General features: G+C 49.8%; 1 protein-coding gene across 2 annotated transcripts in view; it reads right to left on the reverse strand.

Annotated features, from left to right (window-relative positions):
- Nucleotides 1-19,588, reverse strand: part of MIOS (meiosis regulator for oocyte development) — a 188,328-nt gene that overhangs the window by 16,082 nt on the left and 152,658 nt on the right. For both annotated transcript variants that reach the window (XM_086941922.1, XM_086941923.1), the window contains exon 10: nucleotides 42-171. In XM_086941922.1, coding sequence (XP_086798048.1) covers nucleotides 42-171 — 130 coding nt within the window. The remainder of the gene's footprint in view (nucleotides 1-41; nucleotides 172-19,588) is intronic.

Below are 19,588 nucleotides of genomic sequence, written 5' to 3' on the forward strand. Positions count from 1 at the left end.
AACATCTAAATATAACAGAGTTGAATTTTGACCGCTTTTACCTAAACCAACTCAGCATGTGTCCAGCATGACCACCGTGTCTACAGTTATGACACCAAGTAAACCAGTTGTTAAACTGGGCTAGCTTCTTGTCTTTGCTGAGATCCACCTTCTCATCCGATTTTGAGGTTCCTAAGAAAACAAAAGGCAATCAACGCCCAATATTATTTAAAATTATACAGGTAATAGCCATGTCCCTAGTAAGAACTATATTAACACAACATTTAAGTAAAGTATCTAGGTGTTTATGATTCATAACATAGTCTGCTACTGGTATTCCATTTGTTAAGGTTTAATTATTATGCTTCTATCTATTAAAAAAATAATATTGAAGAATATTTTTATACCCTTGTCAAAAATAAACAAACTTGTAAGAAAATTACAAAAAATGGAGTAAGCAATTTGACCAAGTCAATTTATACATTAACCATACCTTTCGCATAGTTTTAATCTCTCAAAGCATTCCGTAATACACAGAACTTGTAATCAATTTCTTCTGGCATTTTTTGTCTTTTATATTAAACAGACTCTGTATTTACACCCGTTTACAGTGGCAGCTAACTCATGTTGGTGTTTAGGAAGAGACGTACAAGACTAGGTTTCCCTTCACTGAAAGTATGGCTTTGTGCAGAGCGTGGTCCTAAAGGACACAGGAGACAGTTATAAAAAAATTAGCTAGAGTCAAGGATGTGTATGCATATGTCCGGTTGTCTGCATATGTGCAGTAGTGATAAAGTCAGTGTACCTGGTATAAGTGATACCCATTCATTGGAGCCACCAGACCTCACGCCAACCTATCCAAGCCACCATGATACACAATTCATCCCCAGAACATACAGAGCCATCTCTGGTATGACAGAACCCAACCTAGGTATTATGGACGCAATATTGAAATGTTGTGGTCATCCAAGGCCCATCCACCCCAAGAATATTATGAGCATCCTTAGCATTATGGAGGCCAAACCTGGCAGAATGTTGGCATTACTTACACATCTCCTTCCACAACAGAAACTACAGTCCCACCCCCACCTCTACCATCCACCAATTAACAGTACTCAGGAAGCATTAATCAACCCCTTGATAACAAAATATTCATAGAATCTCTAAAGGGGACCCTTCTTCCAAGCTCCTCACTTCAATTTCTGGTTTTGAACCCTCCAGCCACAGGAATACAGGCACTACGCTTCCACTGCTTGAGGGAGCGGTCCTCTCACTCATTATGTGCCATGACAAACCAGGGGTATCCAAATGGATCCTACTTTGCTTTTTTGAATAATACTGAAAGTCAAACTTTAAGGGTGACCATCATAAGATATCCGCTTCAGCATTTACAGAGGTTTTAATTATTTACCCTGTATATCCTCTCATGTTGTTATGACCATGATGTTGCTGCTTCGTTCGAGTGCAGCCTAAAGCTGTCTGTATTTCCCTATATATGTATCCACCTATTACTTTATGATTCGACCCCCTGTACGCATCAGCTGTCCTTGCTGAAGGGGTGGTCTAGTGGTTGCCTAGCAGGTGACCGGCACTTCATCAGACTCTAGACCCTATCAAGGCACCAATAGAGCACTAACTCATCTGCAAACAAGGATTATTTCTTGAGTTATGCATCCTCAGATTACATGCGGTTTCAAAAAAGCCTCTTTTATATTCCGAAAACTTTCATGAAGACCTCGCCTGAACTTACAACTTCTAATTGTCCCCTCTCTTTTCCAATAACTTCTCCTTACTTACCATCCCCTGCATGCCCCCTCTCTCTGAGCACAGCTCAGTAACATCCATGTTTGCTGTACTGTATATTACTGTATTTTTGCAAATTAATCTAATTTCATTTATTTCAAAATTTACAACTTCTTCTTTGAAAGCAGTACTGTGCAACCGAATACCTTGTCTCCACAACAAAGAAACTAAAGTACATGCACTGAATGAATCCCTTGAGAGGACAAGGTTAATCCTAATAATCAATAACCACTGGATTACCCACTAAACTTGGGTTCCGGAGCAGCGTGCGTTCTGCCATAAAGTGCTTTAATGACTCAGCAGGGGTAGTAAGCACTACATAAATGCAATTACAACATAATACAGTACTGTTGGAAAGGGTATCTTAGAGTTGGCCGAGCGAAGTCGAGAGGCCTCCTGGCGAGGTTCCTCCCCTAGGATCGTACAGATGAGCAATCACCCCCCTACAGATGGACACCACACAAAGATAGGTTCTTAACGTTTTTATCAATACTTTAGGGCAGGTTATCGTAGCGATACAGGTGTAACTGGATCCAGGGATCCTTTCAGGTTTAGTCTCGGAGGGAAGGGGGTAGCGGGACAGTCTTGGTACCAGCCTGGTACAGGGATACCCTACGCTCAGCTCTCAATCCTCGAGCTGGGGGGTTCCTCAGGGTTGGGCCGCGGCAGCACCACAGGGCTCCAAGGATGGATTCGACGAAGATGGGCCGCGGCAGCGCCAGCAGGGCTCCAGAGATGGATTCACAAAGATGGGCCGCGGCAGCGCCAGCAGGGCTCCAGAGATGGTTTCAACGAAGATGGGCCGCGGCAGCACCAGCAGGGCTCCAGAGATGGTTTCAACGAAGATGGGCCGCGGCAGCGCCAGCAGGGCTCCAAAGATAGTTTCGGCGAAGATGAGCCGCGGCAGCGCCAGCAGGGCTCCAAAGGTGGTTACGGGTTCCACGCGGATGAGTTCGTCTCGGTGTCTCTCGACCCCAGGATACAACTCCCGACCCATTCCAGGGCTGCCCCAGATATAGGTCTGAAGTCCTTGGATGTCCGGACCCTCGCACCTGGGGGCCAGAGGGGCCGGGACCAGAGCGACCAGACACTCAGCAGGGGGGTGGAGCCAGCGCCCAGGGAGGCAGGAGGGCGATCGAAACCCGGCGTCCGGGGGCGGCTGAAGGCCCATCGAAACTCTCGTCCTCCGTGAGGCGCCAAGTGGCCGATTTACCACCTGGGCGGATCTTGGTGCCTCGATGTCGGAGCTGCGTTGGGGCCGCGGCCGAGGCCACGAGGCCTGGATGAGGGAGGCCCAAGATGGAGTTGAGGCCTGTGAGGGTGGCCCAGGATAGGTATCGGGCCCGTAGTGTGGGCGAGTCGGAGTCGCCATGTCCTGATGGGGGGAGAGCGGGGGTCGCCCATGGTGGCGGCCCTCATGTAGGGTTGGAGAGGGTCTCTTCAGCACGGAGGATAGGGGCGATGTTGGCCAGGGCCCACCAGGCGGGGGAAGCGGGACCACGCCACGAGGCCGGTTCCAACACATGTCCCCCCCAGCCGCAGGCAGGAAGAGTCACCCATCTTCTTGGGGGTTCTCCTCGCCGAGGAGGAAGAAGCGGGACAGGCCGTCGGCGTTTGCGTGGTCGCTGCCGGGGCGATGTTCCACAGTGAAGTCCATCCCTTGCAGAGAGATGGACCAACGTAGTAGCTTCGGGTTTTCCCCTCGCATCTGCATCAGCCACCGTAGGGGCCGGTGGGCAGTTTGCACCCGAAAATGGGTGCCAAAGAGTTACGGTCGGAGCTTCTTAAGGACCCACACCACGGCGAAGGCTTCTCGCTCGATGGTAACCAACGCTGCTCTCGGGCCAACAGACGCCGGCTGATGAAGGCCACCGGTCGATCGATTCCTTCGGTGTTGACCTGGGTCAGGACTGCCCCGACACCATGCTCGGAAGCATCCGTTTGGACCACAAATTCCCGGCTGTAGTCGGGGGCTTGGAGCACGGGAGCGGTACACATCGCTATCTTTAGGGTCTCGAAGGCGGCCTGACACTCGGGTGTCCAGTGTACCTTCTGTGGGTGCTTCTTTGAAGTGAGTTCAGTGAGGGGGCCCACAATAGTTCCATAGTCCTTTATGAAGCGCCGGTAATACCCAGTGAGCCCCAGGAAGGCTCGGACCGCTGTCTGGGTGACCGGGGGCTCCCAGGCCAGGATGGCGTCGATCTTGGGTTGGAGGGGGGCCACCTGGCCGCTCCCCACTTGGTGTCCTAGGTAGGTCACGGACCCTTGGCCGAGCTGACATTTGCTTGCTTTTACGGTCAATCCGGCCCGGCGGAGGGCTGCCAGGACCTCCTGGAGGTGTTGAAGGTGTTCAGCCCAGTGGAGGCTGTAGACTGCTATATCGTCCAGATAGGCGACGCTGAACGCTTCTAGCCCCGCCAACACCGTATTCACCAGTCTCTGGAACGTTGCGGGAGCGTTCTTCATTCCGAAGGGCATCACCCTGAAGTGGTAGTGGCCATCGGGGGTCGAGAAAGCGGAGCGTTCTTGGGCGCCTGGGGTGAGTCCGATTTGCCAGTAGCCGGAGGTTAAGTCGAAGGTGCTCAGGTAGCGGGCCGCCCCCAGGCGGTCGATCAGTTCATCAGCCCGGGGAATGGGGTGAGCGTCCATCCGGGTAACGGCGTTCAACCCCCGGTAGTCCACACAAAACCTGAGTTCGGGAGCCGCGCCCGGGGCGGCGGCCTTGGGACCAGGACGACAGGGCTGGCCCACGGGCTGTCAGAGGGTTCGATCACCCCCAGAGCCAGCATCTTGGTTACTTCGGCCTGTATGCAAGTCCGAACTCGTTCAGAGACTCGGTAGGCCCGGTGCCGCACAGGCGGGCTATCCCCGGTGTCGACGTCGTGGATGCACCACGGGGTGACTCCGGGGGTGAGAGAGAACAGGTCCGCAAATTGTCCAAACAGCTCTTGGCAGTCTCGGCGTTGCTCAGGGGTTAGGGTGGAGGAGAGGTGTACTCCCTCCACGGAGCCGTCTTTCTCGGAGGTGCTTAGGAGGTCCGGGAGAGGCTCGGAGTCGTCTTCGGTCCCACTATCCGTAGCCATCAGGAGGCTAAGTTCTGATCGGACAAAGTGGGGTTTGAGTCTGTTGGCGTGGAGGACCCGGAGGGGGTTCCTAGGGGACTCCATGTCCACTAGGTAGGTGACGGGGCTCTTGCGTTCCACCACCTTGAAGGGCCCGGTCCACTTGTCCTGGAGGGCACATGGTTCGACCGGGGACATGACCCAGACCTGTTGTCCCGGCTCGAACTCAATGGAAGAGGCGTTTTGATCATACCAACGTTTCATGTCTTCTTGACTGGCTTCGAGGTTGGCCATGGCAAGTTTCCGGAACCGCCGAGTCTGGTTCCGGAGGGTCAGGAGGTACCGGTATACGTCGGGGGGAGCATCTTGGGCGGTCACCTCTCAACCTTCTTTGACCAGGCTTAGGGGACCCCGGACTGGGTGCCCGTACAATAGTTCGAAGGGGCTGAATCCCAGGGACGTCTGGGGGACCTCCCGATAGGCGAAGAGGAGGCAGGGCAGCAACACGTCCCATTGGCGTCGTAAGGACTCTTCCAGGCCCATGATCATCCCCTTGAGGGTGCGATTGAAGCGTTCCACCAGTCCGTTCCCTTGGGGGTGATAGGGGGTCGTAAATTTGTACGTGACCCCGCATTGCTGCCACAGGGACTTCATGTAGCAGGAAATGAAGTTCGTACCCCGATCAATGAGGACTTCTCGGGGGAAGCCCACCCGGGAGAAGATCCCCATCAGGGCCTGAACCACCACGGGAGCCGTCACGGTCCGGAGAGATATAGCTTCGGGATAGCGGGTGGCATGGTCCACCAGGACGAGGATGAACCGGTGACCTTGGGATGTCCGGGGCTCCAGGGGCCCCACGATGTCGATCCCCACCCGCTCGAAGGGAGAGTTGACGACTGGGAAAGGTTGCAGGGGGACTTTTAGTTTCCCGCCGCTCTTCCCGCTGGCTTGGCAGGTGGGGCAAGTCCGGCAGTGATTGATCACATCATTCCTCATCTTGGGCCAGTAGAAGTGGGTCACCAGGCGGCTGTATGTCTTGTCCTGCCCCAGGTGCCCGGCGAGGGGCACATCGTGTGCCAGGTTCAGGAGGAAGTCTCTGAATCGGAGGGGGACCACCAATACCCAGCTGGCACCTGGCTCTGCAATCTTCTGCTCGCTGTAGAGGAGCTCATTGTCCCAATAGACCCAGTGGGCCCCCGAGGCATCCTCTGTGCTCTGGGCTGCGGCTTGCTGTCGGATCCCCTCGAGGGAGGGACACGTTTTTTGCTCTTGACGGAACTGTTCTCGAGTGGGGCCACCTTCTTGGCGCCACTGGGCCAGTTCCGGGAGGTCGCTGAGCGGGGCAATTTCTTCACATTTGGGCCCCGGTGGACCGGGTTCAGGGTCGGTGTCTTCGGAGACGACGGGCGGTGGAGGCTCGGGCCATTCTGGTTCTTCGGTGGAGAGGATGGCTCGGGCGGCCATGGATCGGGTTGTCGCACAGACCCACTCAGGGAGGCCTAGCATCCCCAGATGCTCTCTCCGCTCGACGTCAGCCCAGGGGGAGCTCTCGAGGTCGTTACCGAGGAGGCAGTCTACGGGGGCATCGTCTCGGACAGTCACTTTCAGCATGCCGGACAATCCCCCCACTCAAAGGGGACGCGGGCCATCTGGCACAGGCTCTCGGAATTATCCGCGGACCGTACTGGGCACAGTACATTGGGCAAGATTTGATCCGGGGTCACCAGGTGGCAACGGACGGTCGTCACGCTGGCTTCAGTGTCGCGGAGGGCTTCGGCCCGGTGTCCATTAATGGTGACCCACTGGCTGTACTTCTGAGTGTTGGCCGGGATTGGGGCCCGGGGGACCATGTCTCTTTCACCCAGACATACCAGGGACATGGCTGCGGGCTCCCACTCGGTCTGGTCTAGGTCATAGTCTTCTTCTTCGCCCTGCTCCTCCACCAGGGAGGCGGCGGCGATCTGGCGGTTTTGCGGACCTGTGGGGTTGGATAGCTGGTTTCTGGGACAGTTGGGGTCATTGGCGTAATGACCGGGTCGCTGGCATTTGTGGCAGATAAGGTTCGAGCGGGGCCCCGGTCGTGCTGGGGGTGGCTCCCCTTCCGGCCAGGGGAGGGGAAGTGTGGATGGGGGCACCGTGGCGGTGTCCCTGCCCCGGCCCTGGCCTCCTCCTCCTCCTCGCTGATGGTGGGATCGTTGGTGAGCTCGGCCTTGGTCTCTAATCCAGTTCCGGGGGACCCGGGTGCTTTCCCATCGATCGGCTTCGATGGCGAGTTTACGTGGCTCGGTCAGCTTGCTGTCGAGGAGATGCTGCCTGAGTTCGACAAAACAGTTGTTGGAGAGGTGTTCCCATACAATGAGGTCGAACAGCTGCTCGTAGGTGGTGACTTGGCTGCCTTTGATCCACCCCTCTAAGGCTCTACTATAGAAGTTCACATATTCCACCCAGGTGGTAACGGGGATCCTTTTGCAGTCTCGGAATCGCTGCCGGTACATCTCGGGGGTGAGCCCATAGCGAGTGAGGAGGGCGGCTTTCATGTGTTCGTACGAGGTCATCTAGGCGTCGGGGAGCTGTAGCAGGGCGTCTCTCCCCTCATTGACGAACCTCCCCCATAACCCGGCACCCCAGTCTTTTTGTGGTACTCGGTGTGAGGTCATGGCTACCTCGTAGGCGTTAAACCATTGCTGGATGTTGTCGTTTTTATAGTACTCTCGGACGACATCTTTGGGGATGTGGACTTTGGTGTCTGTAGAAGGAGGGGGGCTCCGGCTCCCGGTGACGCCGGTGTCCCCGTTTTTCGCCTTAATCTCCAGTTCTTTTAAACCGCACTCGTGCTCGTACGCGAGCTTCTTCTCCTCTAAATCCCTCTGCCTTCTTTTCTCTTCCAGGTCTCCCTGTAGCCGTAGTTGCTCAAGGGCTATCTTTTTTTCGGCCAGTTGTAGTTCTCCATCTAAGCGGAGTCTAGCCAGTTCCAACTCGTGGAGCCGGCTCCTTTCTCGTTCTTGGGCATCCTCGTGGGAGAGGCCCGTGCTTCTCTCCTCCGCTGGAGTTGCGATGTTCTCTGGGTGCAGATCGTGGATTGTGATGCCTTCGTTCTGGGGTGGCGTTGCTCCTGTCTCTACCCAGGTCTGCAGAGCCTGCTTGAGATCGTCTTTGGTGCTTAGTCCTGTGGTAGCGATACCCAAGTCTTTGCAGAATTGCTTCAATTCTTTGTGGCTATAGTGTTCTAATCGTTCCATTTGGAACTCTGAGGTCGGTCCGGTTTCCTTGGTAGTCATGGTCGTCGTGTGTTTCTGTTCGTAGTGGGGCGAGTTACTCTCTGTACAATCTGTGTCGGCTCGGATCGCACCGCCTGCCACCAATGTTGGAAAGGGTATCTTAGAGTTGGCCGAGCGAAGTCGAGAGGCCTCCTGGCGAGGTTCCTCCCCTAGGATCGTACAGATGAGCAATCGCCCCCCTACAGATGGACACCACACAAAGATAGGTTCTTAACGTTTTTATCAATACTTTAGGGCAGTTTATCGTAGCGATACAGGTGTAACTGGATCCAGGGATCCTTTCAGGTTTAGTCTCGGAGGGAAGGGGGTAGTGGGACAGTCTTGGTACCAGCCTGGTACAGGGATACCCTACCCTCAGCTCTCAATCCTCGAGCTGGGGGGTTCCTCAGGGTTGGGCCGCGGCAGCGCCAGCAGGGCTCCAAGGATGGATTCGACGAAGATGGGCCGCAGCAGCGCCAGCAGGGCTCCAGAGATGGTTTCACGAAGATGGGCCGCGCCAGCAGGGCTCCAGAGATGGTTTCAACGAAGATGGGCCGCGGCAGCGCCAGCAGGGCTCCAGAGATGGTTTCACGAAGATGGGCCGCGGCAGCGCCAGCAGGGCTCCAGAGATGGTTTCAACAAAGATGGGCCGCGGCAACGCCAGCAGGGCTCCAGAGATGGATTCGACGAAGATGGGCCGCGGCAGCGCCAGCAGGGCTCCAGAGATGGTTTCAACGAAGATGGGCCGCGGCAGCGCCAGCAGGGCTCCAAAGGTGGTTACGGGTTCCACGCGGATGAGTTCGTCTCGGTGTCTCTCGACCCCAGGATACAACTCCCTACCCATTCCAGGGCTGCCCCAGATATAGGTCTGAAGTCCTTTGATGTCCGAACCCTCGCACCTGGGGGCCAGAGGGGCCGGGACCAGAGCGACCAGACACTCAGCAGGGGGGTGGAGCCAGCGCCCAGGGAGGCAGGAGGGCGATCGAAATCCGGCATCCGGGGGCGGCTGAAGGCCCATCGAAACTCTCGTCCTCCGTGAGGCACCAAGTGGCCGATTTACCACCTGGGCGGATCTTGGTGCCTTGATGTCGGGGCTGCGTTGGGGCCGCGGCCGAGGTCGGGCCGAGGCCACGAGGCCTGGATGAGGGAGGCCCAAGATGGAGTTGAGGCCTGTGAGGGTGGCCCAGGATAGGTATCGGGCCCGTAGTGTGGGCGAGTCGGAGTCGCCATGTCCTGATGGGGGGAGAGCGGGGGTCGCCCATGGTGGCGGCCCTCATGTAGGGTTGGAGAGGGTCTCTTCAGCACGGAGGACAGGGGTGATGTTGGCCAGGGCCCGCCAGACGGGGGAAGCGGGACCACGCCACGAGGCCGGTTCCAACAAGTACAGTATGATGCGTGTGCCTGACATATGATGGTGATAGCTGGGAAACAGGAAGATAGGTTAGATAAGATCTAAAAAAAAAAAATTCCAACTCAGGGTGTGATAAAGCTTAGTTTTTAGGGCAGCATGAACAACCACCAAGCAGTGTCAGCATAAACACACAGAGCTAGAGAGTCATCCTCCACAGGTTTTTAGGAGAAATGCCAGTGGACGAACATATTCCGCAGTGGATAGAGTTTATGAGACTTCATGGATAGAGAAGGCAATAAAAGATCTAACAATACCACCCCGCAATCTCGGTCTCCAAGGAGAGTACCACGCTGCGATAGCTCAACCAGCAGGCTTAATAACTATGGGAGATGCCTATCCCGATGGGAATTTTGTCTTCTGGGGTTGGTAAAATACTTGCAACCAGTGAACTGTAAGTTTTGTCACTGGCCCTACTGTTAGCAAAGAGAAGGGTAGCCCTGCATTGGGGTAAACTAGCTGTACCCACCAAAAGGAAATGGCTGTCAAATCTGACCCACTGCAGGTTCCAACTGGTACTGTACATGGAGGAATTGCTGTTAGCCTCGAGGCTCAGTTATGACACACCTGTTGGTTACTTCGGATGAGACATAGGGGAAGATGCGCCTTGGGTACTGGGTACATCACTATGTAGCATATTTATGTCTGCATATGTACTACTGAAAATGCACCGTGGAGCTGATAATGTCCAGTCTAAAAGGCACTGGTACATGTTATGTTCACGTATTTCTTTGATTGTTATGTATCAATAAAATAAATAATAATTAAAAAAAGTATGTCAAACGGTTAAAATGTGTCTCACTGAGTTTCAATTATGGACTCCAGAATTTAGTTTAGTATACCGCCCCCATGGAATCATTCGCCAAAGTCAACTGAGGAATAAGTAATTCCACAAAAGTAGCAGCTGTTCAATTTGAATCCGAATTGAAAGGGGAATTTTGCATAACTGTTGCTACATAAATGTAATAATGGGTAGCCCACGTTGCCAAGACAGAGAAAATTTGTGCAGGAAATGGCACCAGAAAATAGCTGAACAAAGGATACAATGCTTTATCTTCCTCGTCTCTTGCGTTTATTTATGACTATAATGAGGTAACAGAAGGTGGGATGGGTAATTCGCTGTACCTCAGCCAGTAAAGACTAAGGAAAATATAATGCTACCAAACCACTTCCTTCCCTCCCTTTCACCTTACGTTTTGTCAGCAAGAAGAGACAGGAAAGGCCTTTGAGAGAGGTGTCTTAGTCTATATAATCTAGGGTAAAATCAGTCTGTATGCAGCAGAGTTATGGCCCTGGAGTAAGCAAGGCTTAACATCCATTTAAACCATTGCTAAATGCATCAGGACTGTGGTGTAATAATCTTGCAGAAATGACCTGAAACCAACTCGGTTGGGAGGATTCATTCAGCAACTAAGGGTGATTTAAGGTCTGAAGAGTATGCTAAGTTTTCCACCTCGACTTAGTAGGCATCATTCTCTTCAAAAAGACTACATCAGATTAAGCATCTTTACACAGCACACTAATGCCTCTAGGTTTGCATGGTGAGCATTGACTAAACATTCCAAATTGAAGGACTTTAACTTATGATGAAAGGTTAGGCTTGTGATGAAGGGCATTGGGAAGGGATTTCCAGAGGTGGGAGCCCTGAACTCCCAACTGGGAGCCTCCAACAGTTGAGACGTTAGAAAGAAGTACAGAGAGAAGATTCTGGAGTGCATTCTGCAAAAAGCGAGTGGAATTAAAGTATAGATTAAAGTATTTGTTTAGGACCTAAAAGCAGAACCATTAAAGAACTTCTACAAGTGGCGAAGAACAAAGTTAATTCTGGCCTCCTCTGGACCTTGTGGCAGTAACATGATCCCTTTTCCTTCAGCATTGAGCCAAACAAACAATGACATTCAGGAGACTCTGAGAAAGTCTACGTGATGTGATATTTACCAGCACACGTCTCAACCACTTAATTGATGCTCTTATTGATAACTAGTATTGTATAAATCAATAGGGATTAGTATTCTACACATTACACCATGCCAGGGTTTTCATTCAGTCAGTTTATTTTTTACACGGAGTCCACATTACAAGAGTCTTTTTTCCATATTATTCCCAAGCATGGAATAAAGGAGGTGTCCCAGTAAGGACTCAATTCTCTTGATATTTATTCTTGTTCCCGTCAAGGACTCCAACTGGCATATAGACAAGAACAGGGATTTATCACAACCTTCGTTCCTCTTCCCCTCTATTCTTCTAGCCCCTCCCCTGGGTCGGGCCTCTCCTCTTTCTATAACCCATTCTTGCCTGAATAGAAGAACAGGAAGACATTGCCCCACCAGCCAGTCCCGGATCTTCTTTCCAAGTGACTACATGAGACCCTTCTTACTGGGAGGGTCATCTGAGTAAGTCTTTGCTTGTAAACATCCTGATTTCCAGCAGGACTGCATAAATCTACAGCCAGTCCCTACTACTTCTCCTTTCCTTGTGGGGTTTATAGAGGGGGTGTATCACAAAAGATACCATAACCTCTATCTTGAGGCTCCTCCTCATGTCATGCGAGAACCCGATGATGGTGATTATGTCATGCGATGACGGGGGGCAAGAGCATAGCAATTTGAGTTTTTGCAATGACATCCTGGTGTTCCTTGATCTCCCTTCAAGATCCAAGGTCTTGCTGCAGGCAAGCGGTATGTGCCCATGGCACAGTAGCCCACTGACCGGTTCCCACCCCCACCATACACTGTGCCATGAAACAAAGGGAGCCAGGAGTGGCACTCGTGGATGAGGTGTAGCCACAGGCATTGTTCAAAGCTGCTTTCTTATGCCACAGCAGGCTGTATTGCCCAGAAAGTCTTTGTGCCCGTCTCTGCCGCATGTCATACAAATTTGCATTGCATACGGCAGACAGTTGACAGGACAGCTGGAGCTGTAATCCGGACATGGTGATCCTGACACTCCGCGCTCATCCATGAAGTGATCTTTCTGAAGCAGCTGGCAAGATATTCAAAAGTTGCTCGACACCCTTCAAAACCAATATGTCGATAGGTGTCTTCGGCATAAGAGTGACAAACTGACAATGAAGATGATCGAATTCATTAATTATGAGGGAGTTGCAAATATATATAAAAATCTGGGTTATCAGAGGGTCCTTCAAATATAATAGGTAAGGGAGAAGACTAAAGGGACCCTACTGTACCTTGATCACAGTTCTGACTCGATAGTGGAGGAGAAACCAGTTAAGATACAATAGTGGTAAGGTGGTTAATGCAAAAATTGTGAAATATCGCAGATTAGTCTCTTAACAGCAAGAATCAAATCTTTCCTTTAATGATGATAAAAACAATGCTATCCACAATATCAATTGGCAGAACAGTTGGAAGAGAAAGGCACCGTTTGGCCGGAGGAATCTGGAGGATTTAAAGAGATATGGCAGAAAGAGAATAGTTAGCTGAATATTTGGCAAAATATATTGCCAGACTGCAGTTCTTGGCACCCAATAGCCCGATGGCACGTTTTAAGATGAGTCTTGCCAGCGATGACATATACAATAGAACAGGCCCTACTCGATTTTCCATCTAGCTTCCCGGACTGTCATTTGAAGATTTTAAGCTTAGGTAAGAACAATTTCCAATCTTTTTCATGGGTGCCAAGAGTCATGAGAGCAGATGTCAAAAAAAAAGTAAGCTAGGTTAGGATCAGTTAAAAATGCAAGTATACGCAAAGTGGATTAATCAAAGGGAAATTAACAGAAAAACCACATAGCATGGAGGCTAGCTAAATATTGAGAGAGTAGTTCTGTCGAACAACCTGACAAATAAGTGAACACATTTGATCTCTTAGTTAACTGCAAGGGTCCAGGAAATACTTAGGAGTTCAAAAGAACTCAAGGGCAAAATTACCTTGAAGGTTAAACTACCATGAAAATAACAACCCCTCACCATCTAACCTTATTTACTATACTCAATCATATCAAGTTGCTAGGCGGAACAAGAGTTTCTCAAACAGCGTTGCTTGAAGTTTTCCATGAGAACCAGGAGAATCATTAAAATCCAGAAACATACCATTTAGGTGTGTTCTAGATCTCACCAAAGCAAAATGAGAAAGCCACATGTAGAAAGAAGGTAATAGTGCTGATGGGAGAGGTGTGGCGCCGCGGCCAGGGCGACTGACGCTGGAATCTGGGGATCACGGTTCGATCCCCGGCTCCGGCAGCTGGTTAGCCCAGCACCATGTGACTCTGGGCAATAGCTTGCTTAATCTTTCTGACGGCCCCCAGCGCCTAGAGACCCTCACGGGTGATTGTTCGCGCTCTACAAATGTGGATTATTATTATTACAGTGCACACCTATGATGTTTTTATAGTAACACTAAAAAGCATATCAAATCAACTTCTATCATGGAATACTAACACTAGATATTTTCATTAAAGTGTGTTCAACAGAACTAAATGATTGTAGCTATACATTATTGGCCCTCCATGACAACAGACGACCCTCCATCATGCGTGCGAACCACATGCTCAGTAGACACCTTTTTGCATGATCCACGTTAGGGAACTGTTGCAGTCTAAACAGGCTGTAAATGTGTCTGGGTGACAATATTTGTGAAAGGCCCCAGAAGGGAATAGCTGGGTTTCATGCTGGCTTAGCTTGTGACTTCAAGCAGCTACCACCATCACCATGCAGCACTGAGGACCAAGACCCGAAACACAGAGTTGCACCAGAGTTCGCCGAGTCCGGGAGTGCAGTCAGATAGTCACTGAGACCCGCAGAAGGGAAGTGATCGACCCAGGAAGGATTAGCCTGTGGCGGCGACAATAGGCGACTGGACTTTGATTGGACCAGAGAAGACTTCATGGGACGTTGACCCTGCAACTAGGACCCCCTCACCATCTTTGTGGACAGAGTAATCCCTGCAGGAAGACTCCCATTGACAGTGTTGCATCCACAGCATCCTTGGAGCCTCTTCGGTATCCTTCTTCCCTTGCATCAGAACCACTCCATAGGAATCCATTGCAACACGGATAAAGTGCCTGTAACTGCTGAAGGAATACTTCTCCTTTGAAGGTAACTGTTCTTGAGGACTGTGCTGGTCCCCCTAATTAGCTCTCTGCCATAGTTGGTTGCCACAAGCACTTCTAACCGACCGCATCAACACTTACCAAAGTTTTCTTTGAAAAGGTTTCAGTGTCCAATTAGTTGACTTTGCCAAGGCTTGTTCACGGTTGAGTGAAATTGCTTTGATTTATTGTTGCTTGTAAAATTAATCTCTCTGGAACCCTCCGGTGGATCATTTTCATTCTAGTGTCTAAATTCTTATGAAGGTCAAGTCTATTTTTATAAATTGGCGTCGGATTTCGTGAGTGTTGTGGCATTTACTTCTTTAACTGTTTTGGTGCCGTCCAAATGCTTTGAACTTGTTCTTCTGTGTAAGCCTTGCTGCTCAGCGCCATAGCTACAGAGGGTTCAGTTGAGTTTTACAGACGAAACCTACTGCACCTACAGGTGTTTGGAAGTGTATTACACAGTGAGGACACACAACCAAACCATTTAATTCACCCCATTTCCTCACAAACACCAAAAATCCTTTTGTATAACCGGACACCAAAATCGACTTATTATTTATTTTATTCTCCTTTTTTTAAAAATAAAATGGGCATCTGTGTCTTATTTAAGAATTTTACTCTTATCCTCATATTTTGATTGATTGGAGGTGGACCTCTGCAACATTGAAAAGCCTCACTTTAGCAGAGCTGAAAAAGTTGTATGCGGAGAGGCGGCTAAAGCCGACAAAAGGCTCCAGAAATCAGAATATCAGCTAGCCCTCAGAGTCTGGGAAGAGGCCCACATGTTGCAGTCTACACCACAGGGGCGGGACGATTAAGGTGCACGAGAGGAAGATGAAACGGAAGAGGAGGTAGAGAATATCCTGACAATGCCCCCACAGGAGAGAGCGGAGAGGCCTTAGAAGTGAAATCCCCTTTCGTGTCCAGGGCCGCGAGCAGTGTGCCCTCCCACAACCTAACTCCTGAAGAGTTTGAGGACACACCAACTGAGTGGGTGGAGGCTGCAAATGGCCACTCTGGACAACGAGAAGAAGAAGCTGCCATGGAGGAGAGGAAAACTGAAATAGCTTCTGCCAGGGCCCTGGAGGAGAAAAGGCAGAAGGTGAGAGGGACTTCGAGAAAAAAATGTTAGCTTTGCAGAAGAAAATTCTACTGGCACATGTGATAATACTTCTGCCTACGCATTGAAATGTTGATTGTGGAAGTATTACCTCGATTCTAAGCTCTATGACACTTGAATTAAAGGTAACATTGGTTTAGATGCAGCCATTCGCAAACAGTTCCCTCCAGGAGGTATGAGGTTTTCTTGACATTGAATGCTTCAAATTCGTAGATGTTCTGAATTACAAGTCCTTGACCCCAATTTTATTATATAAGGCGAAAAAGTGAAAAGGTAACCTGCGAGTCTGACTTCAAAGCAGAATCTATGGACACAAATCTGTAACGATTTAGCTGGTCTTATAGGCACTACGGAATCGGCTGAGCATTCTCGTCCCCCCTTCAGCGTGTACAGCAAGTAACACTTACCCCTTGTGTCCTAGTCGCTCTCCTTTGATGCCAGATACTCTTTTTCCTGGGGAATCAAGTATGTAGAACTGGTCTCTGGGATTGGAAGGTGGAAAGCCCATGGACAGAGCACCCATTGCTGCAGGGGGCAGAAACAACACACAGCATGGTTTGCAGTCCCACAGCACTATACTGCAGAATGCTGAGCTTGACAAAGTTCTTGAAGCTGCGGTGATGGGCATTACTGTCCATGGTTCTCCATCATCCTCCACCCATGTAGGAAGATTATCAGTCCACGCAGTTGGTGCCTCGAATGGAGCTTGGTGGAGGTGGAAAGTAGATTAATGGCAGCAAGTAGCGATGCCCACTGAAGGAGAACTAGTAACTGGGAGTATGGTTTAACTACATTAACCAATTTAAATTATTATTTAGCTTTCCAACACTGCTCTTTTACTGGCGTCCGGAGAGTATGAATGAGCTGGATAAGTAGAAGCAGGCTGTAACAGAGGATATATTTGATCTAGAACCTGGTCTGCAATTCATAGACATGTTCGCAAATGCACATTCTGGTTCCATTGCTAAGGCAAAAATCATGGCGGGGGCATAGGGGGAGAAAGAGGTGGAGAGAGGGCGGCCTGTGCACATAAAGGAAAATGCTACTTACCAGTATGCATCTGTTCTTGGCATGTAGAGCTGCAGAGTTGCACTATGCATAGATTGCCACCTAGTGTTGGGCCCGGATGTTTGCAGTTTGTTTTGTAGAAAAGTCTTTGGAAGTCACGGGATAGGTGACTCCTCCTTTGGATGATACTGCGCACGGTCATCGGCTCCATCCCCAGATTGTTTTTCGCCATTAGGGAAGTTATGGAGCTGTACAAGAGATTGTGATGTCCATGTGATATGTATCTAATTAAGATAATACTGGAACAGATAAAGGTAGCCGGGGAGGCTGGTGGGCATGTGTAACTCTGCAGCTCAACATGCCAAGAACAGATGCATACTGGTAAGTAGCATTTTCCGTTCGAGTCATATGAGCTGCAGATTGCACACTATGCATAGTTTACATAGCAGTTCCCACACCTAGCGGCGACCACCCGTTTCTGTTGCAGTGGTTTGAAACAGAGTTTTTAGTACAGCCTGGCCCACAGTGGCTTGTTGTTTAGTTTGCACATCTACACAGTAATTCTTTGTGAATGTGTGCGGTGTAGCCCATGTGGCTGCTTTGCATATGTCATCTAGGGGAATGTTCCCTAAGAATGCCATTGAAGCCCCTACTTTCCTGGTAGAATGGGCTTTTGGTGGGATTGTTAATGTGCGTTTAGCTTTTTGATAACATATTTGTATACATTTAACAATCCATCTAGCTATCACGGACTTTGAAATGGGATTGCTTTTATGTGGCGGTGAGAAAGGCACAAAAAGTTGTTTTGTCTTACGAAAGGTTTGTGTTCTTTCAATGTACTACAGTAATGCTCTCTTGACATCTAAAGTGTGCAGAGCTCTTTCTGCGATTGTTTGAGGCTGCGAGAAAAACACGGGCAGCTCAACAGATTGATTTAGGAAGGAATTTTGGATTAGTACAAAGAACCACTTTGTTATGATGCATTTGCAAAAAGGGTCCCTGAATGGTAAATGCTTGTAGTTCACTAACCCTTCTGAGAGACGTGATGGCTACTAGTAAAGCTACTTTCCAGGTTAGAAATTGCAATTTGCATTTATGTAATGATTCGAAGGGAGGTCCCATTAACCTTGTGAGAACTACATTTAGATTCCACACTGGTGCGGGTGGTGTTCAGGGAGGAATTATTCTTTTGAGCCCTTCCATGAAAGCTTTAATAGCTGGCAGTCTAAAAAGAGATAGATGTTGTCTATTTTGCAAGTATGCTGCAATAGCTGCAAGGTGTAACCTGATAGACGTGTAGGCTAAGTTACACTTTTGAAGGTGCAGTAAATATCCAATGATGTGTTGAATAGACACATATAAAGGATCAATTTGGTTGTTTTGGCAGTATATGACAAACCTTTCCACTTAGCAGCGTAACATGCTCTAGTGGTGGGGCGTCTAGCTTCTTTGAGAACGTTCATACAGTCTGGAGGAAAGTTGAGGTAACCAAACTCTATGACCTCAGGAGCCAGATCGCTAGGCTGAGCTGAGTTGGGTCCGAGTCCCTGATCTCTCCACGGTTCTGCGTTAATAGGTGTGGAGATAGGTTTCGTTTTTGGTGTGGTATCACAGACATTTGCAACACCGTGGTGTACCACGGTTGTCTGGCCCAAATTGGAGCGATCAGGATGAGCGTTAGGGAATGTTGCTGTAGTTTGCGCACCACTAATGGAACTAGTGGGAGAGGAGGAAAAGAGTACGCAAATAGTTTTGACCAGTTCATCCATACCGCATTGCATTTGGACAATGGGTGTGGGTATCTGGCGGCAAAGTTTGGGCACTTTGCGTTTTCATTGGTGGCAAAGAGGTCTATTTGAGGTTGTCCCCACTTCTGAAAGAACGGATGAAGAACTTGTGGATGAAGTTCTCATTCGTGGATTTGCTGACTTTGTTGACTTAGCAGATCTGCCATGGTGTTTTGTACTCCTGGGACATGTTGGGCTAATGGGAAGATCTTTAGTGGTATAGCCCATCTCCATATCTGCTGTGCTGAGAGAGCTGCAGAGAGTGGGTTCCTCCCTGTTTGTTTATGTAGTACATAGCTGTCATATTGTCTGTGCGGACTAGGACAGCTTTGCCTGACACTTGAGTTTGAAAAGCTTTTAGGGCTAGAAACACAGCTAGTAACTCTAGGTGGTTAATGTGGAGTAGCTTTTGTTGCGGTGTCCACCTGCCTTGCGTGGTGTGAATCAGGAGGTGAGCTCCCCAGCCGGAGAGCGATGCGTCCGCTGTTAAGACTACTTGAGGAACTGGCTCTAAAAACGGTCACCCTTTGGAAAGATTTTTGGTGTTCCACTATTGCAGAGAACGAGGAGTCCGACCGTCCACCAGCACTAGGTCTGTTAGTTGACCTTGAGCCTGGTTCCATTGGCGTGCTAGGCACTCTTGAAGTGGACGCATTTGCAATCTTGCGTTAGGAACTATGAATATGCAAGATGCCATCATGCCTATGAGCTGCATGAACACTCAAGCTGGTAGTGAGTGTTGCGGCTTGAATTTTGTTAGAAAAGTTTGTACACTTGTTATCCTTGTTGGAGAGGGATACACTAGTGCTAACTGGGTGTTTGTTGTAGCGCAGAGATACTGTTGTATATGTGAGGGTTGTAGATGCGACTTGGCGTGATTTACTGTGAATCCCAAGTCGTGAAGCAGTTGAATGGTAGCGTGAATGTGTTGTACACAATGACTGTATGAGCTGGCTTTTATGAGCCAGTCGTCCAGATATGGGATGCCATGAATGTGTTGTCTTCTTAAGTGTGCTGCTACCACTGCTAGGCATTTGGTAAACACCCTTGGCACTGTTGTGACTCCGAATGGGAGCACTTTGAACTGGTAGTGCTGTCCGTCTAGCAC

Source organism: Lissotriton vulgaris, chromosome 10 (assembly GCF_964263255.1).
Source record: "Lissotriton vulgaris chromosome 10, aLisVul1.2, whole genome shotgun sequence".
In the NCBI taxonomy this organism is placed as follows: domain Eukaryota; kingdom Metazoa; phylum Chordata; class Amphibia; order Caudata; family Salamandridae; genus Lissotriton; species Lissotriton vulgaris.